We start from the raw sequence: 26,587 nt of genomic DNA on the forward strand, positions 1-26,587 counted from the left end.
GAAGATATGGCTAAAGGAACAAATTCCTTCAAAAATGAGGGGGTGTTTAAAATACTCACAGGTAAAAAGAAACAGAGAGCGTTCATCAACAAGAGATCTCCCCTACAAGAAATACTAGAATAAACGCTGTAGGCTGAAAGGAAAAGGCAGGAAACAGAAACTTGCAGAATAGTGTAGAAATGAAGATTATCAGTAAGGGTAATTAAAAGGGTAAAAAGATAGAAAAAATAGAACATACAAAAAGCCAAAGGATAAAACTTTTGAAGTAAATATTTCTTTTAGAGTAATACACTGAATGTTAATGGATTAAAATCCATATAAAAAGATACAAATAGGCAGATTGGATTTAAAAATGTGATCCGTCTATATGCAGTTTATAAGAGATGCAGCTTAGACTAAAAGATTAGAAAAAGGTATTCCATGCAAACAGTAACCAAGAAAGAGCTGGAGTAGCTGTACTACTAAGAGAAAAAATAGACTTCAAATGCAAAACCATTATAAGAGACACAGGAGGCACCATACATAATAGAAAAGGAGCAATCCATCAAGAAGAATTAACAGTCATAATATATATGCATCAAACCAGTATGCCCCAAAATACGGGAGACAAATTCTGGGAGAACCGAATGGAGAAATAGACATTTCTACAATAATAGTTGGAGACTTCAAAACACCACCATAATCAATAGATGGAACATCTAAATAGGTGATCAATAAGGAAACAGAGAACTTCAGTAAAGTGATAAATGAACTAGACCTAACAGACATATACAGAATACTGTACCCCAAAATAGGTATACATTCTTCCCAAGTGCTCATGAATCATTCTCACAAAACATGTCTCAATAAATTTAAAAAGACTGAAATTATACAGAGCATTTTCTCTGACCATAATAGAATGAAGCTGGAAATCAATAACAGGTAGAGTATTAGAAAATTCCACAAATATATGGAGGTTAACTAACATAATCTTAAACAATCAGTGGGTTAAACAAGAACTTGCAAGTGAAATCAGTAAATCTATTGAGATGAATTAAAATGAGAAACAACATACCAAAACTTATAGGATGCAGCAAAGGAAATGCTGAGAAGGAAATTTATACCATGAAATGCCTACATTAAAAAGGAAGGAAAGAACTAAAATGAAAAACCTAACAGTGCACATGGAGGAACTAGAAAAAGGATAGGAAACTAATCGCAAAGCAAGCAGAAGAAAAGAAATAGCAAAGATTAGAGCAGAAATAAATGAAATTGAGAATAAAAAAGTAGCAATAGCAACAAAAGCAAAAGTTGGTTCTTTGAGAACAATAAAATTAACAAACCCTTAGCTAGAATGACAAAACAAAAAAACCGAGGATATAAATAAATAAAATCAGAAATGAGAAAGGGGATCTCATAACTGACTCCACAGAAATAAAAGTCATAAGCAGATAACTTATGAAGAACTACATGCCACCAAATTTGACAACAAAGATGAAGTGGACAAATTCCTGGAAACATACAAAAGGCATACACTGACTCTCAAAGAAATAGAAGACCTCAACAGCCAAAAAGAAGGAAGGAGATTGAATCAGTCATCAAAAACCTACAAAAAAAAGGCACAGGACCAGATGTCTTCACAGGTAAATTCTATGAATCATTCCAGGAGGAATCAATACAATCCTGCTCAAATTCTTCCAAAAAATTGAAGAGAAGGGAACGTTACATAACTCACTCTATTAGGCCAACAGCACCCTAATACCAAAGCCAGATAGATACTACCAGAAGAGAAAATAACAGACCAACTTCATTAATGAATATAGATGCAAAAATCCTCAACAAAATATTTGTAAATCAAATCCAACAACTATCAAATAATCAAATACACCACGATGAAATGGGATTTATCCCAGTCATGCAAGGGTAGCTGAACATAAGAATAACAATAAATGAAATATACCACTTAACAAATTGAAGGGGAAAAGCACATAAACATCTCAACTGATACTTTAAAAGCCACTTGACAAAATCCAGCATCCTTGCTTGATAAAAAAACACTACAAAAGATAGGGACAGAAGAAAACTTCCTCCATATAATAAAGAACATATATGAAAAATACATGGTGAACATTATACTCAATGGTGAAAGATTGAAAGCTTTTCTCTAAGACGAGGGTGCCCACTGTCACCACTGCTACTCAACATTGTTCCAGATGTTCCAGCCAGAGCAATTAGGCAAGAAACAAAAATAAAAGGCATCCAAATTGGAAAAAAAGAAATAAAACTTTCACTATTTGCATATGACATGATTCTATATAGAGAAAGTCCTGAAAAATGTACAACTAAGCTATTAGACCTAATAAATGAGTTCAGCACAATGGAGGTATATAAGATCAACAAGCAAAACATTGTTGTATTACTCCATACTAGTAATGAGCAATCTGAGGAGGAAATCAAATATCTAGGAATAAATTTAAGCAAGGATGTAAAGGACCTGTGCATAGAAAATGATAAAACATTGCTAAAAGAAATAAAAGAAGACCTAAATAAGTGGAAGGATAGCCCATGTTCATGGATTGGAAGACTAAATATTGTTAAGATGTCACTCTTACCCAAAACTGTTTCCAGATTTAATGCAAACCCAATCAAAATTTCAACAGACTTCTTTGCAGAAATGGTAAAGTCAATCATCAAATTTATATGGAAGCCTGAGTGCATGGGTGGTTCAGTGGTAGAATGCTTGTTTTCCATGCAGGAGACCTGGGTTCGATTCCTAGACCATGCATCCCCCCAAAAAAATTTTTGTGGAAGACTAAGGGAATCCAAATAGCCAAAAGCCATCTTGAAAAAGAAGAACAAAGTTGGAGGACTCACACTTCCCATCCTTAAAATGTATAACAAATCCATATTAATAAAAACAGAATGGTACTGCACAAAAAAACAGACAAGTTTAGATTAACAGAATAGAATTGAGAGTTTGGAAATCAACCCTTATATTTATAGCCAACTGATTTTTGACAGGGATGGCAAGTCTACTCAATTGGGAGACTAGTTTCTTCTACATTCTTCAACAAATGGTGCTGGGAAAACCAATTCTCTATTTGTAAGAATAAAGGTGGACCCTTATACCTCACACAATATACAAATATCAACTCAAAATGGATTAAAGAACAAAATATAAGAAGCAGAACTATATACTAGTAGAATAAAATATAAGAAAACATCTTCAGGACCTGGTGTTAGGTAGTCTCTTACATTTTACAAAAGTCCAAGCAACAAAAAATAAAATAGGTAAATGGGACTTCAACAAAATTAAAAACCTTTGTGCAAAGACTATCATGCAAGTAAAATGACAACTTGCACAGTGACAAAATATTTGGAAACCATATATCAGATAAGAGTTTAATATCCAAACTATATAAAGAAATCCTACAAGCCAACAACAAAAACACAAACAACCCAATTAAAATGTGGGCAAAAATCTTGAATAGGTATTTCTCTAAAGAAGATATACATATGGCCAAAAAGCACATAAATGATACTCAACATCATTAGCCATTAGGGAAATGAAAATCATAACCATAATGAGATAGCATTTCACACTCATTATAGAATGACTACTATTAAGAAAATTGAAAATTACAACTGTTAGAGAGGATGTGGACAATTAGGAACACTTGCTCATTGTTGATAAGAATGTAAAATGCGGCCACTGTAGAAGAAAGCTTGGCAGTTCCTCAAAAAGTTACATACAGAATTATTATATGACCCAGCAATCCCACTTCTAGATATATACCCAAAAGAACTGAAAGCAGAGACTCAAACAGATGTTTGCACACCAATGTTCAGAGTGGCATTATTCACAGTTGCCAAAAATGGAAACAACTCACATGACCATCAACAGATGAATGGATAAACAAAATGTGATATAGTCAAACAATCGAATGTTATTCAGCAGTGAAAAGGAAGTCCCCATACATGTGACAACATGGACGAACCTTGAAGACATCATGTCCAGTGAAGTAAGCCAGACACAAAAGGACAAATATTGTTTGATCTCACTGATATGAATAATCAGAATAAGCAAATCGAGTCAGAAACCGGAATATAGGTCACCATGGGCTGTGGTGGGGATAGGGAATGGGGAGCTAAAGCTTAAATTGTACAGAGCTTCTGTTTGGGTTGATGGAAAATTTTTGGTAAAAGATGGTGGTGATGGCAGTACAACATTGTTAATCCTCGAAACAGCACTGAAATACATATTTTAAAATGGTTATTGGAGAAATTTTAGGTTATATATGTATTACTAGGAAAATTTTAAAAAGAAACCATAGAACTATATAAAATTCAAGGCAAGGCCCATGCAAATTTACTTATAATCATTCTTTTTATGTATTAGATATTGGTGCTTTGTTCATGATTAGGGAGGACACATTTTAGCACAGTGAATCCTAAAGTATACCACAGATTATGGTTAGTAGTATAATTATAAAAATGTTCTTTTTATCAATTGCAACCAAATGTACTATACTAATGCAAGATGTTAATAGGGTGATCTATGGGAACTCTGTTTTATGCGTGATTTTTCTGTAAACTTACAACTGTTCTAATAAAATAGAAATACATAAACATGAAAGCCTGAGGACAAAACATAGTCTATACCAAAGCAACCACTGTCAAAAAAGACAGCAAATCCAGGGTTTTCAGCTCCAGAAAAAGTTAGTTCTACCCTAACTCTGCCCCAGAGAGAACTTACTCTTAGGGTTCTCTATGCTTTAATATGTTTAGAAACTAAAATAAATGGAACGCTATAGTTTTCTCTTCATAATGCTGAATTCTACCACACTCCACTCTCCCAAACACATTCTGAAGAAAGAGCCATTATACTCATAACATCTGAAAATATTTACCTTTGATTCTGGATTGGATCCTGTCCAAGAAGACGCTCACCTGGGCAAATACACCTGACTCCCCGGCCTGAGCACAGCCAGCACCCTAGCTGACCATGCCATAGAGGAAAAAGGGAACTTTCTCATGTCTACATACCAAGGGGCCACCAGAGTCTCCCTGCAACATTAAGGAAATGTGTTCAGTTTTGGAAAAGAAATGACTAACGTTTCATTCATAGTGTGATCCTTTAATTTTCAATGATTAGCTCACTTTTGTCTGCCTTAGAATAATTGATTGTATATGTGCTTTTCTGAAAAAATGTAATAAAATTTGTGGATAATCACTTAGTAATTACAGTCCAGGATCAAACAGTAAGTTCCATAACAAAAAGTTCAAGTAAAAAAACAATTACATGGCCTTCTGAGCCCCAGAGGAGCACCTACTTTGAGCTACATTAGCACCAATAAGTGAGAACTCAAAACTTAAGACTGCAAGTCATACCTTTTAAAAACCGAAACTTAATTAAGAATGCGCACAGTGGCTCAGACTGATCCAACCCCTGAAACAGGCCCAGGTGTTCCTTGAAGATAATGGGGCCACACCTCTGTGAGCAGCCCTTTCCATATTACTCGATTGTCTTGACACCATCTATTCTGATTAGTCCAAAAGTAACTTTATGACATATGAGGGGGGAGTAAAAGAGGGTGTTAGTGGGAGGGGGGATTTTTAAAAGCTGTCTAATATCTATTAAAATGTATTAGTCTAATTCAAGAATTTAATTTTATTTGGGCTGACACATATACTTCAAATGTATACAAGTTAAGGGATTTTAAGGGCTGAGCTAATTTAGCTTACTAGAGTCTTAGGTGTGGAAACTTCCATGTAGAGAAATAAGCGACCTGTCCAACTTCGTAAACAGAGGGAGAGTAAACAGAGGGAGAGTAAACAGAGGGAGAGGCAGAGTGGAATTTGAGGCGATGTCCCCTGCTAAAGTCCAGTGCTCTTTCCTCCAAGCGGATACATGGTCATTAACGGAACTACCTCAGAGAGCTCTGGTATCTGCTTTACACGACAATAAAATTCAAGGCAAGGCACATGAAAATGTAACTTACAGTCATTCTTTTTATGTATTAGATATCTGTGCTTCGTTCACGATTAGGGTGGACACATATTTTAAAAGGCAAAAATACGGCCCAAACAGCATCTGAGAAGGCTCATAAGAGTCTCCCATCTCTCCTCCCACAAATACCTGCATTTTTTTAAATTAACAAATGATAAGGACAAAGGGAGATTGTGAAGAAGAGATATGGCACTATTTTTATAAGCATACCAAAATGTGCACACCACATTAGAGTCTCAATAAGTGTGAACAACTTACCTTACACATACTTCTACAGGTTCAGCCAGGACAATCAGTGGCAGCACCCAACGTACACACTTGTTTTGGTGTATTTCTGCTTATATCACGTGCTCTTTGAGAGCAGTTGTTATACTTTTCTCATCCTTGCATCCTAGGAAGCCTAGCACAATTGCTGGCACATGACAGATGCTCAAAAAAGGCCTAATTTATCATTAAATGTTCTAAATTTATGTCCAAAAATAGCCTTCAAACAGAGAATTTCTCCCTCACCTCCCCCACAAACTACTCAGGGTTGTTTTATTAAAGGTAGAATATCAATCCAGTCTTTCTTTTATAAGAACATAATTTTTTTTTTTTAAAGAATAACTCCAATCTAGTTAAGGTAGTCTTCCCAATATTTAATCAGGTCTTTTTAATTGTGCCCAAATGTATTTACACCCAAATTAGACCCTTTATCTTATAAACTAACTTGTGCAAAAGGTAAAGATTTGATATATTTATTTCACATGCAGAATTACATAGAAGGAACCCTGAATAGGACATAGGCAGTCTCCAGTGTGTAATGCAGAGCAATCAACATTTTCCTCTCAGTCCAGTTTTTGTCCATATAAAATAAGACTACATTGTAAAGACGAGTTCTGGTTTGGAAATGGTGTGATGTGTTGTTCATTTTTATCATTCATTCACTCATTCCCAACGCATATCCAATATATAACTTTCCAGGCAATTTCAAGCCACATTACACGAAGCCTAACTTAACTGTTATTGTCAGTGACTATCCCGGCACCTAGTAGATAGTAAATATTCAATAAACAAATAAATACCTACTAATTTATTTAAGAATCTAGTCAGTGCCAACTATAAACCAGACAAACTGAGCAAGACAGAGGATAAAAAATATGCTAGATCTAAAGGACATATTCAGAGGGAGATGGAGGAAAAAATGTGAGCGTGTATATGCGTGCATGTATGTTTGCAGTTTCATTAACATTTGAGCCAGTACAAAAAGGATGAGAAAAAGGCGTATTTTCAAAAAGCTGGAGGAACAGCGTTTTATGTAGAAGAGTTATCTGGGCTAAGGCCCTGAGTTACACAAGCATATGGGGGTTGGGAGGTCAGAAGACAATCAGTGTGCTGAAACAGTAAGTAAGGGGGAGAGAAATGAGAAAGAGATCAGAGAGGTCAGCACGATCAGGTTATGTCACTCTGTGAAGATAAAGATCTAGTGCTTTGCAGGTCAAAGAATTTTGAATAAAAAAAAACTAAACTCCAGTAAGCAAAGAACATCAGGGTTCTACAATTCAAACTCCTATGTGTCTGCTTTCCAGCAGTCTTTTCACCTTCCTGGATGAGAAATTATATTAGCAAGGTCCATTACCTCTGAGCACACACATGAGTATAAAAATCAATTACATGGCAGAAACAGCAGAGTCTATTTTATCTAAGCAAGTTTCTAAAGTCACCCTTTTAGTAATTCAGTCCTCTTTGTAAAAGAAAGCTAGCCCTATCTATTAGCCAGAACCTCAACCCCTGTTTTTCTTCCCCTGTATTGGCAGCAAATTTGATCATGCTGTGGCCAATCAGCTGAAATAAGAATAGGTGTGACAGTGATCATGCTAGCTGAGTCATCTCCAGTACGGCCCTAATTCCCTCCTAAATTCTCCTTTGCTCTTTTGATTCAAATGAACATCTTTCCCTTAATGTTAGTGCTGTCAAATTGATAGACATAATAGAAGCCCTTTGACTTCCTTGGTTCAAAGCTGAAAGAAAAACCATCCCTCCTATTCTAAGATAGACTAAGAATGAACACATTAGTGCACTTTTCTGTTAGATTTTTTTTTTTTTTTTTTTTTTTAAAGGAAAGACAGAGAGAAGGAAGGAAGGAAGGAAGAAAGGGAAACATTTTTAAACATTTTCTTGTTTTATTGTATTCTGTTTCTCCGTTTTTGTTACATGGGCTGGGGCCGGGAATCGAACCGAGGTCCTCCGGCATAGCAGGCAAGCACTTTGCCCGCTGAGCCACCGCGGCCCGCCCCCTCTGTTAGATTTTTTTATAAGATAATAGTCATGTACACTGGCAAAGGGTGTGCCCTTCCCATGTCTCTCAGCCTTTCAGTAAATGTCCCCAGCTCTGCTTGAGGGCTCTTCTCCAACCCCCATCCTGGCACTCTTGAGGCAAGCCAGACATAGAAAAGTGCCGAGGAATTCAGAGCTCCTGTCCTGGTGGCCGTGCGACTACCACTGTGGGGACTTGGTGTACAGATGTTCTACCTCTCTCACCTCTTTTATGGGATTAATATTCTGTGTATATTTTGCATCATTGCTCACAATTTCTCTTAGGATTAAGCTTCAGCCTCTCACTGTGGTAAGTGGCTTAATAACACGCTTTTGATTAGCTATCTTCTCTTCTCCTCTACCAACTCCTCCCTTTCCAACTTGCCTAAAGCATGTTTGTTCCACTGACATGTGAAGGCATCTTTACAGCTTTGTGCTTATTTAATCTCGCTGATAAAACACTGTTGCTTCATGATTTGTTTTTCACTGAAACTGAGAACTCTTGTTTGAAGGTTTCCATTTTCTTCTTTGTGATTATTTTATTTTCATCTGGGATGGAATATTATCTGCAGGTACACAGGAGACTGATAATTTATAACAGTAAAATTGTTTCATTCATAAGTAGGGTGTGCTAATATGGAATTCTTATCCTCTCCTCCTCCTTTCCCCAAAGCCTTATACCTCTGAACACATCTCCCCTCCTCCCCTCCCGCAGGCTTTGTAGAACTGCCACCTCTTACCTTCTCATGGGTTCTTCTATGTACCAACTAGCCCTTTTGGCTGTACAGCTACTTTCACTGCTGTTGGCCAGAAATCTTAGCTAGTCTGGATCCAGTAACTTTTCCTTTGGCTTTTTGGACTTTGTGCAGGGATGTGGTGTGGGGCTTTGAAAGGGCAGGCCAAGTCGGTTTGACAGCAGTTTCCTCCTACCCAAGGGAGAATACCCAGTAGATGGCAACTTTCCATCTTACCTCGCAAAATCAGAACCTTCTCACCTGACAATCCCTTGCTCCAGATGATTTCAAGCCAGCACAGATCATTCTCTCTGTGATCCCTTCTGGGTGAGCAGAATAATACCTACTTTCACAGACCTCTCTTTCTAACACAGGCACCTGAATCTGCTGTAAGCGGCTTGCTAGGATGCCACCTAATTAAGAGACAGGTTTGGAAAAACAGAGTTTGATCATGAAGTAAGCAACAAATGTTAACACCGAAGAAACATATTTAAGTTCACGCTTGCTTTTGTACCATAATAACTGCAGACACTCAGTTTTACCTCAGCTGATGTAAAATATTGAACTAAAAAAAGTGAAATGTGTCTCATGTAGCAAGCCTACATTTCCAGATGTGGTATTCTTGTGAAGCAAAACCCATTGGCAGGCGAACAATAGCAGGAATATAGTTTTCAGCTTATTTCTAATTTAAATTTTAATGTTTCAAGTATGAAGACAACTGTAATACTGCTATGTAAGAATACACAAGGGAAGTTCACCCAGATATGATTTTTTGTTAAGGTTTTCCTAATATAAACCAAAATCACATTTCCCTTCCTTTACTACGAATGAGGACTGATCTCACTTCCAACTTAAGAGCACACTAACAATGAACTCTAAAGAATATCTTCTCATCTTTGACCTTCAGACAGCCCTATGTTGGCATGTTTTCTAAGTAACTTTTACTAACATTTTTGACTTTTGGCCAATTAAAAAAGAATAAGTTAAATATTTTATAGCTCCATACCCTTTTTTGGCAAAGTTAAGCAAAAATTACTTCACATGTATATGTACCTTAATATTTATAAGGCCCTTTACTCCAATCTAATACTCCTAACAAAACTGAGGTAGAGTATCATGCTGATTTCATAGATGAAAAAGCAAGAGCTCTAGAAATTTGATCTCATACCTTTTAAGGAACACAAAACTGGAACTCAAAGCTAGATCAGACTCAAATCTTGTGTTTCTCCTTACTGCAACAAAATTCCTCTTTTCTGAAATGATCCCCCTTCAGTGTTGCTGATAATGCCTCAAACAAAAATTCACTTTCTCTCCCAGTGGAAAAGAATGAATTCATCTTTTACAAGACTGTAACCACCTCTCTCTGCTGGTCAGTGGTCATAAAATGGGTGAAGGATGAGGGCGTTGAACAGCAGGCACATTTATTCAGAGGCTTTGAAGCCAGCCAGTCAACAAATATTTGAGTACTTATTGTCTGCCAGGTACTCTTCCAGCCCTGGGGATAGAATGGGAAATGAGACAGAGATTTGCCTCCAAGAGCCTCACATTCTAGTGAGTGAGATGTAGAAAATAATTACATAAGACAATGTCAAGTACACTGAGGTGCTACAAAGTCATACAACTAGGTAGTATAGAAAGCAATGGAGAGGTGGTCCTCCTACAGCCACATGGTCTGAGAAGGCAAGTGACATGGTTGAATATGGAATGAAGAGAAAGAGGCAGCTGTAGAAAGATTGGAATAAGTGTTCCAAGAGAAAGGAAATGAAGTGCACAACTTCTAAAAGCAGGTAGTTGGTGTCTGAGAGAAAGAAGGCCATGGTGCCTGAAGGTCAAGAAAAAAGGTTGGCAAAAGGAGGAAATAAGGTTGGAAAGGGCAACAGAGGCCAAATAACAGAGCTTTACAAGCCAGAGTAAGGGGCTCAATTTTATACTAAATGTAATGAAAAGTTAGTCAAGCATTATAAGCTTAACCAAACTGATCTTAAATCCTAAATCCTAATTTTGATTTTATTAGCCATGGGATTTTAGCAAGTTATATAAGTCTTTGGGCTGTAACCTCCTGACTTGCAAAACGAGGATGATAAAATCAGCTTCACAGGTGGTTGTGAAGATTTTGTGAAATTGCAATTTGACTGCAGGTTGCACATGTGAACACTGTAAGCAAAGATAAATGCCTGGCTCCTTCAAGCTCACAGATTCCAAGTATGAGACATACAAGAAGAAGGAAAATATACAAAGAAAATTGTCTTGTATAGTGAAAACAATAAAAAAACAAACATCACCCCATTCAAAGCTAGTATTTTGATGTGGTTTTAAGAACTATAATCTAGCCCATAGCTCAGCAAACTACAGCCAGCAGGCCAATTCTTTGCCTCCTCCCCTAGCCTCCCCTTACCCCCACCCATTTTTTGGTATAATCCACAAGCTAATAATGGTTTGTATATTTTTAAATGTTTATGGGCAGAAAAACAAGAGAATAGTTCATAACATATAACTGTGACATGACATTTAAGTTACATAAATAACACTCATTCTTTGACATGTTGTCTATGGTTGCCTTTTGCCACAAGGGCAAAGTTGAATAGCTGTGACAGACTGTAAGGCCTGCAGGGCTTTAAATATTTGTTATTTGATCCTTTACAGAAAAAGTTTGCAGACCCTTGTTCTAACCAACCTACAAACTAAGTCACTCAGTAGGAAAAATATAGAACAGCTCGTTCTCTAGTCACTTGATGAGCTACTAGGAGTAAAGTAGGAGTAAAGCACAGCTCCTATCTTTCAGAACAAGAAAGAGCTAAATCAGATAGTGCTTGATATTCCATGACATTCTCAAAAACAACAAAGTAAATGTCTACTTTCGCCAGTGCTTCTCCATCCAGTCACAGCACAGATCTCAGAGGAAAACAGAGGCTCTGTGTTCTGTGGGAGACATACTGGCCTCACTGCCAAGTTGTAAATCCAGGGGAGAGCTCGGTTGTATTAAGGCAATGTCTGAGTCAAAGCTCAATATATCAAAATCTTCATGTACCATGATGTGTTTTACCCTTGTCACTTGTACTGATGTCAAATGAAAGAATCACAAGATAAAAGAGTCACAGAGTCAAACTACCTCCCTGAATAGTAGGTCAAAAGAAGCCCTCCATCTCTGTATTTCCACATACCAACAATGAACATGACTTTGTACTAAATTTAAGAGGACTATACCTATTTATACTTGATAGGAAGACATGAACCACCTTAATATCTGAGGTCCTAGAGTAACAAAGCTATGAGGACCTGTACACATGGGCCTCAATTTGTGCTTCCTGATCTGTCTCATCTATTCCTCAAATTAAGATGTGTTTTCTAATTTTATCTTTAAATGTGGAGATAAATGGTAAATATGAAAGGGAACCAAGAGATTAACAACTAATTACATGTTTTAGCTAAGGGTGTCCCTGACATGTGACATTTAGAGCATAGGCAGAATGACCTTTAAAAAATACTTTTCATCATGCAGCTACTTTGGAAAGTAATAGCAGTTCCTCAAAAAGTTAAATAGAGAATTACCATATGACCCCTCAATCCCACTTCTAGGTATATACCCAAAGAAATTAGAAGAGGGTTTCAAAGAGACCTGCTGCAACATGGAAGAACTTTGAAAACATTATATTTGGTGAAATAATCAAGACACATAGGGACAAATATTATATGATATCACTTATAAGAGAAGACTTAAAGTAGCAAATTGGCAGGGATAGAAAGTGAGTTAGAGGTTTTCAGGAGATCAAGGAAGGGGGAAGGGACAGTGCATGTGAGTTTGGAAAAAATGTATACTTTTCACCTGCTCAGTTGATTCCTTCAGGGTTATATCATGGTCCCCAGCAATGATAGTCCAGTAGAGTGGATTAATTTTCCTGGAAAAAGAAAACCACAAGTTAGATGTGAAAACACATTTTTCATCTTTTGATCTAACCCCATTTGGCACTACAAACATACACCGTTCAGCTTACCGGGTGCCACCTGCTCCAATTCTGGGTGCCTTTGTTTGATCTTATGCCTACCAGGGATGCCACACTGTGCCTCCTCATCTACCAGAGTTTTAATTGTATATGCTGCTCCCTTCTTTTCACCATAAGATGTCATTGGAGCCCTTTCCAGAAATCACTAAGGGCTATTTTTAAGCTAAACAAAAAAGTTATAGTTTTAAATGCACAATGATATTAAGAATACAGGAGAAAAACCACATAAGTAGCTTTTGGTCTATGTTTCACTGCCAAAAACAAACAAACAAAAGTATCCAAATATCATCCCCCAGGTATACATCCCAAATTATCACTTTTTATTTAATCATTAGAATTGATGAAACTGAGATTTAAAAGAACTTATTTGAAAACAGGCAAAACACGTATGGTGTTAGAAGCCAGGGCAATAATTACTCTGGGGCAGCTAATAACTGGAAGAAGCATGAAGGGAGCTATGGGGGTGTTGGTTATGTTTTTTTCTTGATCTGGATGCGGGTTACAGGGGTATAAACTTTGTGAAAATTCTTTCAGCTGTACACTTGAGATTTGAACACATTTTTAAGATTGATATACTTCAGTAGGGGTATATCAATTTGTATAAAACAACTCAAATCAACATCCACTAATTTCCCAAATCAAGATCCATCAGAAAAATTATTCAAGAAAGGAATCTCTCAACTGTCACAAATATACTGTCACTTCAGTTTAAAGATTCTTTCATTTTTCAAGACTGTTTCTTTAAGAAAAGTAAAGGCACTGAAATTATTCTTAGTACATTTTATTCAAAGGAGAAGTTTATTAATACAGTTGGGTATCCTCTCTCTAGCCATAATTGTGTTTGATGAACTCAGCTTTCTTATGTGTTTCAAAATGCCATTTTTAAGAGCTAACTCAGGTGAACTGCTTGGTGAATACTTGCAAATGCTAAGAACTCCACAATGTCAGCCATTATTGTCATCATCTGTCAGGCACTCTAAAGGAAGGATAAAATTCTACTTTCTAAGTCACCCACTAAATTATTTTGGTAATGAAGAAACCATTATTTCTTAAAGTCACCTCACTTCTTTAAAGAGAGGACAACAAATTAAATATCACTGGTAGAGTTGATAAAGTAGATCACAACTTCTAGTGGACTTTTATGTGCATAGTCATCAAACATCCTTTAATGTGGTGGGGAATACTGTGCGAAAAGCACATAACAGAGCTACATATATTCTACAATGTAACTAGACTTGAAATATTTCATAGTTTAGTGGGATAATAATTCAAGGTATCATTTGATGTATTTCTTCACTGCTTCTGTTTGCCCATAACGGAATTTCATCTTTTATATCTTTAGGGTCTCATCCCCAATCCAGACAATGGGGCATACATAATTTACTGGTATGGGGGGGGTGGGGCAGGGAAGGGCACTACTGCATTACAGAAAAATAAAGTGGCTAAAGTTGAAAAAAATAACTTCTCATTTAGATATAACATAAATATTCCAGTACGTAATTGAAAAAATGAGTTTAGTTCCTAAAGTAAGTTAAATACCCCACTTGAACACAAAGTCAGGTGTGCAGCTATCAAACAGAGAAGATCATGTTTCCCTAAGTGTGGACCCAGGACCAAGAGCATTAACATTACCTGTGAAGTTGTTAGCTATACAAACTTTGACTCCACTCCAGACTTACTGAAACAGAAAACTTCCAGGTGATTCTAGTATGTTCTGAAGTTTGAGAACTAAAGATAAAGATAAGCAATACCAGGGAAGCTGTAGGGAAGGTGGGACAATGTTGCTTTGCTAATGGTCCCTAGTCTTGTCATCTTTGGAATACTACCCATTAATACCAGTCATCCTGACACCTAGTAACCGTCCAGCAGAAATGATGTCCGTTTCAACTCCTGGACTTCACATATCTCCCCCACTTGTTTATCACATATGACAAATTCTCCTTTTCAATAGATTTGGATACTTGGAAGCCCTCTTCAATGGAGAGTGGAGTCCTCAATATCTATAAGGTGGATGAAGATGTGGCAAGGAGAAACAAGTACATAATGGAATCAGCTAAGGACTTCCCACAAAGGTAGGGCATGAGTGGAACACACATTTGTTATACCAGTCTATCAAAACAAAGTGTAAAAACCCATTTTGAAGACTCACTTCAAAAAGACATTTCTCTGGTCAAATAAGTTAGATATCTATGAGGATTATAAAAAAATAAAGGCACAAGAACTTTTCCAGAATGGTATAAATATGACACCAAATATTAAGACTTATAAAATATGTGGTATATATAAACAGTATAAAATATAAACATATGTGCTTAAATTTATGGAAAAACAGAATTTTTCTAAAATGTCACATCAATTGGTTTCAGAAAGGATGGGATTACCAAAATGGAGAGGGTGGCTTGGATTTTACTTGACGACTTCTATAATTCCTCTTTTCCACAAGTATTACTCTTTTAACACATTTTTTTAAAAATCAACACCACTGATGAAATTGAATACAGATGCTTTTTGTGGTTAACTTCAATGATTAATATATATTTTCAGTTGACTATACTTATTAATCACAGTTGACTGAAATTGAATATCTGTCTTTAGAAGAAGGGTCTTTCTATATTCTAAATCTTGCTGTAAGGTGTCATGGTCCATCACATGAGTTTAAGAATAGACCACAATATTTGACAAGGGAATCTGCCAATCCTCTGGGCCTCTAGCCTCAGTATTAATTTCAGCCTTTTCTAATACCTTAGTTTTCACTAATTCATCAACTACTGACTGGCGCTTCTTTTTGTGTTATGTAATAATGCATTTTGATAGTATTCCTATTAAATGGACTTCTCCGAGGAAGACAACTAGAATGAACAATGTGGTAATGAGCTAGAGTTGGAAACATGAGTATGAACTCATTTGTAGCTTAATATAGATAGAGATGGATAGATACAGAAATCAAGAGAGGTGTTTTTAGATATGGGTTAGTGTTTATCTATATTTTCTAGCCCTGTCAGCTGAAAGAGCCTAGAAGCAATACTACCTCGGGGAGCAAGAAAAATATCCATCACCCACTTCTTGGTCTCTAAGACCACCTGATAATAAAAGGAACTTGAGCTCCTTGAAAACATGGCTGATTCTAGGACTACACTGGGAAATATACAAGGTGAACTTGGAGCATCTTGAAATGTCACAGAAGAATGATGCTTATCAAAGGAACAAAGGAGCCAACTTGAAAGAGCTTCTAAGAATCATAACTGGAGCAATTTCAGCCACAAAATAAATAACAATGTTAGATTATAACCCGAAGTATAAAATAAATAATACTGATATAAATGACTTAATAATAGGTGGAGGAAGAGATATCGATCTCCCATACAGAAGAACTACAAGTAAGTTATTTAGATACTACCCGCTTAAGGGGGTGGAGTTTAATTCCTCACCCCTTGAGTGTAGGCTGCATTTAGATTTGCTTCCAAAGAATAAGGTATGGAAAGGAGGGAAAGTAACTTTACAGGGGAGAGACCTGGCAAACAGTAACTGGGTTAGGTAGTCAAGGTTAACAAACTTTATCAATGATAAATCATTTTACTAGCATATACCCTTGATATAAGTTTTAGGAATGGAATTTCAGCTCTGTGGTCTTTATCTCTAAAATCCATTACCCCAGTATAAGCAAGAAAAAAATATATCAGACAAACCCTAGTTGAGGGACATTCTACAAAATCATTGACAAGTACTCCTAAAAAGTGTCAAGGTTATCGAAAAGGGGCGGGGGGAGAGGAATCAGAACAACTGTCACAGTCAAGAGGATCCTAAATAGAATAGCTAAATATAATGTGGTATTCTGGGTGGCAGAGTGAATAGCAACTGAGAACAGAGAAGACAGTAACAAGATCAGAGTGTTTAAGGAACAGAAAGGCTGTGGTTTTGGCCGGACGTGACCAAGTGGGGAAGTGGCCAAGATGGGGTAAAAATGGTAAGGGTGGTTCTCAACCCTTGCTGCACCTCGGAAGCACCTGTGGAGTTCTTTTTAAATATCAGTGGTCAGAATCTACTCACAAGTTATTGACTTAATTAGTTTGGACTGAAAATGAATTAATTACAGTTATTTATATGGTTTAATCTGCACAAGTTTATGAGAAAAAAAACAAGTCATAGAAGAAAAAATAAACTACAATTCTACTTAAAGGTCAAAACCAAGCAAAACCAAACAATCCCTTTTTATTTTTATTTTTTTAGGAATACATCCATACTACAACTAAGAAAGGGAAAGGAAAAGGGAGAGGGAGAGAAAGAGGGATCAATTATTAATACAAAATTTAGCATAGTGTTTACTGCTTAGGAGTGACATAAAGGGATCTTGAAAATTAACTGTAAAAGTTACTTCCTGCGCTGGGTGTTGGGGATGCAAACGTATATTTTACAATAATTAAAAAAACAAAAAATTAACTTCATATTCTTTCATATCAAAAATAAGTCAGAATTTTAAAACATTTCATCAAAATTTTAGCTCACTAAGAGTCCAGTTATGAATTATTCTGTTGTGCTCTCCACTGATAGGAACGATATTTTCAGATGCTAAACCAGTAGAGAGAAAGGTGCACACCATGGCAAGGTATCTGGAATTACTAACAACAAACAATTATAGACATTAGCTCAAAGATTAAATTAAACTAAATGTAAGAGAGGTCTTCACATATTTGAAAGACTGTTAAATGAAAGACTTACTTTTTTTTACTTTTAGGATCTATAATAAATTTAGACCAATAGGTTTCTACTATGGGGAGCAGAGTTTGGCTTTACCCAATAAATAATCAGAGCCATCCTCATAAACGGAATGAACAATTTCAAAAATTTCATGAACTTTTTCCTCACTGACGTTAAAGAGGCTAGATGGCTATGCAGAAGAAACACTTAAAAACTTCTGCTTTACTTGTACTGGAAGATTTTAGTAGCTGGACAATTGTACTTGTGTTTGTAAACAATGACTGGGACATGTGCTAAATTGATTAGTAAAATATCTTTCATTTCACTCACGATTGCACACAGTGGGCTGCAGTTAGAATCCACTCTGGGTTGATGATGACACTCCCACACTGGTGATCTCCTAGAAACTTCAATCCCACCTGCCATGGCCTACAGTGGGGGCAGGCTTCCTTCCCTGCTGCAATTCGTCTGGAAAGCCACTGGGGACTGAATGGATGGAGGGATACCACAGAGGTCTACAGCAAAGAAGACAAAACTAATTACTCATCCAGGTAAGATAACTAAGAATACACCCATCCACAAATGGCTTGCCATAGCCTAGAGAAGTAATGGTCCAAACACAGAAGACCATCTGAGAAATCTGAATTTTAAAAACATTGCCCAGGTAACTGTGCTGGGCAATTATGTTCATAGGTACTGGTCTACAGAATATTCATTCATTTATTTATTCGACAAATATTAATATACAGCTTATCTGCCAACCCCTATTCTAGACATTAGTGGTGTATCAATGAAAAAACTAACAGACAAAAATCCTGGTCCTCATAGAACTCACATTCTAAGAGGAAAAATTTCAAGTCTCTAATGCAGAGCACACAGGGTTCTTCATTATGCGTCCTTAAATCCTCAAACATACCAAATTCCCTTAGGCATTAAAGAATTTGCAAATGCCTTTCCCTTTCCTGTAATACTACTGGGATTTGGCTCAAATGTCATCTCCTCCAGGAAGACTTCTCTGACTCCCCAGTTACAGGCAGATATCTCCTCTTCTTATAGCGCCCTTTATAACCTTCTATTCCATCTAGACCATCTAGAACACACTCAATTGCATGTGGGGAACAATGAAAGACCATCATAATATTTACCCATATGCATTAGATTATAGGGAAGTTAAAAACACTAGTGTGAGATAAAACTGCTTTGCCCATTGGCCTAACAATGCATATCATACTGAATACAGACCCTAAGACGATTTTAAATGTTAAACTTTGTACAAAATAGGTGACAACAAAGAATTCCTCAGTACTGTTTTCTTCCTGTCATAAGGCATATTTCTTCTTCCCTCTGTTTGTAAGAGTCTATTTGCAAACTTTAAACAAGATTCATTGCAAGAGGAGGCTTTTGAGAAGAGAAATTTCATCAATAAAGAAAGATGTTTTACAGATGGTAAAAACATGGTCATCAACTCAACACAGGGAATAGATTTTGCAGGAGATAGAGCATTGGTTTGTGGAGATGATGTTGGTCCAATTTTGTTTCAAGAGTCTATAAAAGGAAAAGGTTTTTTTTTTAATTTAAAATATTTTGCATAACTTATACTAGCTGATTCTACTTGCTTACTTGCTTCCGTCATAAAACAACTATAATGTTGATTTCACTAATACTACCTTCACATACCCATAAATATAATTTTTTGTGTCTCTCAGTCTCCCTGTTGCCTCTGACCTTTCAAGAACTTCTTCCTCTCTTAGGTCCACGATGCTATTACTCTCCTGGTTTTTCTTGATAGATCTCAATCTTGGTCTTCTTTCTCAGGTACTTAATTCCTGGGACTAAAATGATACTCACAAGGTATTGCTTTAAGTTTATGTTATTTTTATCTATTAGTAGATAACTTCCAAATGTCTCTATCCAATCTGAATCTCTTTCCTGAATTCTAAGACTGCTAGATATTGCTACCAGGATTTTCCCACAAATCATTAAAAGCCAAATGTCTCACATGGAACCAGCTGATCTTGAGTGACAGTCTATGTAGTTTTGTTCTCATGTTTCCCTCTATCATTTGGCAGCTCCACCTTCCATCAAGCCACTCAAGCTAGAATTCTGAAAATCACGCCGGGGCATTCCTCCTTCACAATCTCCCTCCTTTCCACACAGCTAACCAAACAAGACATCTAGAATGCATTCTTACAGTGACTTGCTCACTATTTCCCTTGCACGTGGATTCACCTCTTATCTCCCTGTTCATCTTCTGGAGTTAGAGGAAGAACGTTTGAATTCTGATATCACCTCTTGCAAGCCTTGCATGTGTGGGAAAGTCATCAACTTCACTAAGCTTCAGTTCCCTCATTTGTGAGAAGGGGACACAGTGTACATGCTTTAGCTTCATAAAGGAGGAATAAATAAGATAATATGTGAAATGTTTAGTCTACAATTGATGAATATTAACTAGCTCTCCTATTACTCTGGTACTATATAATTCCTTGCATTCCAGCATGATCTAACTCTTGCTTTTTCTGACATTTCTTCCATTAATTCAACAATATTGAATTACTTTTAATTTATTTGTGCATCATCTATTCTTTCATTAGAGTGTTTGCATGTGAGAGTCCCTTCGTCTGGGTAAAGAATACTTTATCCCCCTAGAGAGCTTAGAAACCTATTAATCCTTCAAAATGCTCTAACATCACAGAACAGAAACAGACAATCTCTGAATTACATCTCTACTTTTCATATGGTGCTTCAAGTCTTCATTCATGTGGAAACAGATGCAGTTTCTTGGCTTCATAGCAGGTGCTTTAAAATACAGATTCCTGGGCCTCACCAGAAACCACTACAATCTAAGTCTCTGAAAATGCGCCTAAGAATTGTATTTTTATTATGACACCCTGGTGACTCAAATACCCTAAATGTAGGTCACTGCAGCTAAATTATCTTTCCTATAACATAATTCATTAGCAAAAATCACTATTACATAAGTGTTCACACTTACCTGAGGACAAAAAGGTGACTCTAGCCTTGAAGCCTCACAAGTTATTTTCACCATTGCTTTTAAAATGCATCACGATCATGTTACTAGGACTGAATATTGGAGTTGGGTTCAAGGTTCCACAAATTTTAGCTGTAAAAAGGTTTAGGAAAGTTTGAGTTGCCGTTAAAAAAAAAATTGGAAGCAGAGGTAAATACCATCCAATTAATTTTTTTCAGCAACTTTGGTTTTCTTCAACTTGAGTTTGTAGGTACATCTTTATATCTCATGTAGGACTTAAGCACTGGTTTTAAGATAATGTACTGTAACTTATCTCACAGAAAACGCTCCATAAATTGGAGAAATACATTTGTTTCTTAATATACACAGAAACCTCTATTGATTGTTAATTTGTAGAAGAGGTGAATGAAAGAAAATCAAGCTTGTATAGGCTACTTTTTAAACAGAAGATGGCTGCACTTCATGTGAGCAGATGATCCTAACATCTTCTGCCTCACCTAAACCCTACAACACACTTGGAACCTGCTGGATCATGGGATTGTGCTTCCATTTACCTGCATTTAATGTCCAAATAAATACTCCTATCTCTACCCCTGTTCTCCTACCCATGCTAATCTACACTAAGCAGTGGGACAAATAATAGCTGCTAACAAAGTGACTGCATGGCTGGAAGTTGATTCTTCATATTCAGTGAGTTTCTGTATTATAACAAAGTAAATTTGAAGTTTTCATTCCAAAAATTAACTTGAAGACCCAAGTAGAAAAGACGGCTTTTGTTTACTTTTCATGGACACACATGAAAATATCAGCAGTGGAAAGAAGGAAGTTAAAAATTTTTACCTTGAATAACCTCCAAAACTTTACTCAATGTTACTGTTTATGCTTTTTCCCCAGGGACTTCCTTTTTACCTTCCAAGTATTCAGAACATTCTTTAAATTTTACGTGTTTCTATTAAAAACTTGGCTGGCAAATCAGCTGCTGGATTTCACGGGTTTTAAAACGAGTTTTATGGCACTGTTAGTTTCCAGCACAAGAATTTCATATTTTTTTGCTATACAAATAGCACCCAAGGAAAAGAGCCAATGCTGCCACTGTCTCATTATTTTGGTATAACATTTTCCAAAGGAAGCTTACAGGCTGGAATTTTACCCACCTAATTCATGCTCCTTTTCTGGATCACCATAAATCATAATGGCATCATAAATACAGTTTTTTCTAAATTCAACAATAAAGTCCTCAATGCCAACTGTACAAATTATAAACATAACCAGAGATGTGGTTAAGAAAGAGAAGAAATAATGTTAAAAAGTTTTCTTCTGTGAATTAGATCACTGTCTGTCACACCCTCATATATAGTTGATGGAAATAAACAATTGTCTTTTGAGGGCAATGACTACTGCATTTAAATGCACAAAACTGACCCTGTAATTCTACTTCTGGGGATTATTTACATCCATATACATCCAAAAACAGTGACACAGAGAGGTTCATGGCAACATTACAGTTAAGGGCAAAAAGTGGAAACTGCCTTAAGAGGTAACTGGTTTTGGGCAGGCCATGGTGGCTCAGCAGGTAAGAATGCTTGCGTGCCATGCCCAAGGACCCAGGTTCAATTCCTGCTGCCTGCCCATGTAAAAAAAAAAACAAAAAACAAAAAAAAACAGGTAACTGGTTTAGTAAATTATAGAACATCACACAATTTTATGTAGTTATTAAGAAAAGCTCTGTAGGCTTATCTGGAAAGACCTCTGAGATAAAGATAGAAAGTGGATAAAGCACTGCCAAACACTCACATCTTGATAAATGCTCAGAATACTCTCCAAGGATACTCTAGAAATTTATCAGTGTTTACTTCCAGGATGTTAAGATGTGACCTGATAAGAAGGAGGTTTACTTTTCATTGTATATCCTTTGAAACTGCTGAAACTTTTAAAACTATATGCATGGATCCCTTTTTAAAGTAAAAAATGGCAAACAGTAACTTCTAATCATAGTAGCTAAGTTTCACAAGTAAAAACTTCTTTAGTTGCTTACCTGTATAATGTGTTTCTCTGAGGCATGAATGAACCAATGACACCTCACATTCCTGGGATTCAAGTCAGGATAATTGGCCTAGTGAATCATCCCTTCTTCCACCAAGACAGCCACACTACCACAACCTCAATCTATGGAAGTATTTAGGAAACCTTAAGATTCCCCAATGGCCAAAGGCATTTCCTATTCCTCATTCCCAAGTCAAAAAAAAAAAAAAAAAAAAGGCAGGAAGTTAGATATCTGAAACACTTGTTTCTGAGTTTTTGTGGACTTCAGTAAAAGTAAGCTTAAAGCCTCTGCCACTATTTTCTATATCAGAAACAAAAGTAACAGTGGCTTCATTTATCTCTGTCAGCAATGGTGAGTGTAATATATCTCCACAGACCTTACCTTAAGAGAAAAAGGATTGAAATACAAGTACTAAAAAGTGATGGAAACAAGCTTATACATATTTGTTTTCCTAATATCTTCCATGAACGTTCTACTCTAAACAAACTATTTAGTGGTCCCCTAATTTCACATTCTCTGCTTTAATCTTTTAATATTTTTACTCTTCCATTCACTTTCTCACCTCAAAGTCTTAAATGTCCAAATTCTACTCAGCTCTTAATGTAAAGTTCAACTCTTTCATAATTTTTTCTAGATACCTACCAGAAACATGATCTACTTTTTTTTTTAAAGAACAGTTTTGAGATGTTATACCATACAATTCACCCATTTAAAGTATAGAAATTAATGGTTTTTAGTATATTCACAGATATGTATAACTATCACTATAGTCAATTTTAAGACATTTTCATCACTTCAAAAAGAAACCCCATATCCCTTTAGCTGTCACATGCCTAACTTCACATCGCCAACCTGCAGCCCTAGGCATTCACTACTCTACTTTCTTTCTCTACACATCTCCCTATTTTGGACTTTCATATGAATGAAATTACCTAATATTTAGGCTTTTGTGACTGGCTTCCTTTACTTCATATAATGCTTGAGGTTCTTACATGTTGTAACATTCTTTTTCATGGGCGAATAATATTTTGTTGTCGTGGGTATATCACATTTTATTTATCTCCGCATCCATTGATGGGCTTTCACGTTTCCACTTTTATGTAAAGAATGCTGTTATAAAACATTCATGTACACGTTTCTTTGTGAACCATGTTTTCGTTTCTCTTGGGTATATACCTAGAAGTGGAATTGTTTGGTCATACAGCAACTCTATGTTTGATCGTTTAAGGGTGGAGATACGTTTTTTGAATCACCATGGCACATTTCCTATTCTTATATCATTTCCTACTTTGTGACTGCTCTTCTAGTTACCTCACCAAACTTCAAGCTCATTAAAGGTGGAAACCTTATATCTCATACATGATATGATGTTTGATACATAGTTAACGTTTAACAAATTATTCATTGAAGAAACACTTACGGCTAAATAGCAGGCCTTAAGCATGAAATCATTTATTATTTTTTTAATTTTTTAGCATAATGTCATTTATCCAATAAGTATTACAATACCTAGCACAACACCTTGTATGTAGCATATTGCCCAACATTTATGAAGAGACATTTGTCCTAACCACTGGCCTTCTGGAGAACTAAAGATCTACCAGCTGTGGAGACCCTCTATTATGCTATTTATTTATTTATTGCTTCAGTTGTAGTAATATATCAATTATGATTATATAGTTTATATGAGGTATTTAATAAAAGACATTTATAACATAGAAACTTATTGTCATGATAAAAGTCCATTATATAACAATGTTCAACCCAGTACAAAAAGTGTGTTGCTAATACGCATAAATGGATGTACATCTAAATGCTAACGGTAGTCATCCCTGGGTGGTAGGGTTATAAGTGGTTTAAATTTTCTTCCTTTTGCTTATCTCCATTTACCGAATCTGAAAAACATGGGCCCCTTTTGTGATAAAAATAAAAATCAACAAGGAAATTTTCTTACATTTGCGGCACCAACGTCAGTCGATATTCTCTTATTAAACTTGAGGAAGGAATGTGATATTTGACACTGAACTTAGAAAAACACTGAAGAGAAAGATCAGTCAACATGCTCATCACTATTTCCATTTCCCCCACCCCCTTTAAGGAGGGCACAGTATGCACGATAAAATAATTGCATTGTGTACAGAAATGTAGTTTTAGATCCTTTAGCATCTCTTTGGTCTCTTAGATACTCTAAAATGATAAATGGAAATAAATGTGACATAGTTTAATAAGCACTCCTTTGCTTGATTGTAAAGAAATATAATCATGATCACATGTGACTCAATTTTCTACATCTAGGCTTGTAAATTTCATCAGGATGATTTTATCTTCTGGTACGATTTTTTCCACATACACAAGCTGGGTTTGGGGAGGGTGGAGAAAATATAATAAATGGCAGAATCAATTTTGAAAAATAAGCTCTAATAACTGTGGTGTTTTAGGCTCATTAGCTCACCAATAATAAAATTTTATAGGGTATTAGAAAAGAAAAGGCAGTGAGACTTCTTTATGAGACTATCTTATTTATGCTCAAATTGCTGACATCTATCCAACAAATAAATGAGTATTAATTAGTAATAATAACCAGAAACTATCCTTTCAATTTCATTTAATTATAAAAATGCTAGAATTTTGTTCATAAATTAAAAATAATCTAACAATCAGTTCTCTGTTCTGAGACATTAATCTAATTGAAAATTCATTACATTTACCCAGAAGTTGAATTGTGGATTAAGAATTCTGATGAATTATGGATTGACCATACATTAACTCTTGCCACATCCTCCAAGGTCAGATTATGTCATAATCAGTGAGTTGCAATATCATCTCACTAATTCCTAGTAAGGTTAGAACCATGTTTCAACATTTTGAAAGAAATGTTACATCATTTAACATATAGTCCTTTACCTTTATTTTCCTAAATGAATTCGCATTATTATTCAAGAAAGACCCCAGAGGGCTATAAATCCTTCTTCTTCTTCATATTCACTTGAATGTAAAGCAATCTTATCTGGAATCTAACATGTCAGAATGAACTTCTTTCCAAAATGCAATTTTTATTAATATCCTTAGAATTGCTAACAGCACCACCACCCTCTAACTAAAAAAACTTCAGGACTGCAAGAGTCTTCCAACTCTGATTTTTTAATGCCCAATTTCCAAAGCTAAATGCCAATAATTTTTACCAAACATCCTCTCCTTAAGTTCTTACTTTAGTCTTTTTCAATTCAAGTTCATTGTCTTGAATATGGATGTAAAAATAAACTACCTAAATTATTATTAATTCAACTTTAAATGTTTCATTTTAAAAAGCAATAACTTGCCAAAAATGTTAAAAATCTCATTTTTCTAAGCACTTCAATTTAAAAAGTACTCTACATCCATCATCCATTGATACTCATTATCCCTCAGAGGTAGACAGGAGAGAAATGACTCCTTTTTCAAATGAGAAAGCAGGCTTGATATTAGAAGCCTTACATCTCTTATAGAACAGGAACTGTAATTCAATCTTTATGATTTCAAAGGCTAGTATTTTCTCCTGTTTTCAAATTATTTTCTGCCTCAAAATGTGTAACTCAGAGATGGAAAGCAGGTTTTAATCATATATCAAGACTGATTTGTTGTTGTGATTATAGCATTTAGGAAGATTTTGACATTTAGTCAAGCTAAGTAACAGAGGAGTGCCAAAATTAATCATTGATTTATTTATTCACTGTGTGTGTGTGTGTGTGTGTGTGTGTGTGTGTGTGTTAGAAGCTGTTCCAGAGGCTAGTCATTGCAATGTTTCCCATTGGTATGAAGGAAGAAGCCCACCTGTGTGCCACATGCCATTTTTGAGAGTCT

The 26,587-nt window shown here is 35.9% G+C and overlaps 1 protein-coding gene across 1 annotated transcript in view; it reads right to left on the reverse strand.

Moving 5' to 3' along the window:
• Positions 1-26,587, reverse strand: part of OVCH1 (ovochymase 1) — a 72,613-nt gene that overhangs the window by 30,825 nt on the left and 15,201 nt on the right. The window contains 6 exon segments of the mRNA XM_077168226.1: positions 4,890-5,046; positions 9,280-9,431; positions 11,874-11,973; positions 11,975-12,069; positions 12,835-12,914; positions 18,045-18,229. Coding sequence (XP_077024341.1) covers positions 4,890-5,046; positions 9,280-9,431; positions 11,874-11,973; positions 11,975-12,069; positions 12,835-12,914; positions 18,045-18,229 — 769 coding nt within the window.

The sequence above is a fragment of the Tamandua tetradactyla genome, chromosome 7, assembly GCF_023851605.1.
Source record: "Tamandua tetradactyla isolate mTamTet1 chromosome 7, mTamTet1.pri, whole genome shotgun sequence".
Taxonomy (NCBI): Eukaryota; Metazoa; Chordata; class Mammalia; order Pilosa; family Myrmecophagidae; genus Tamandua; species Tamandua tetradactyla.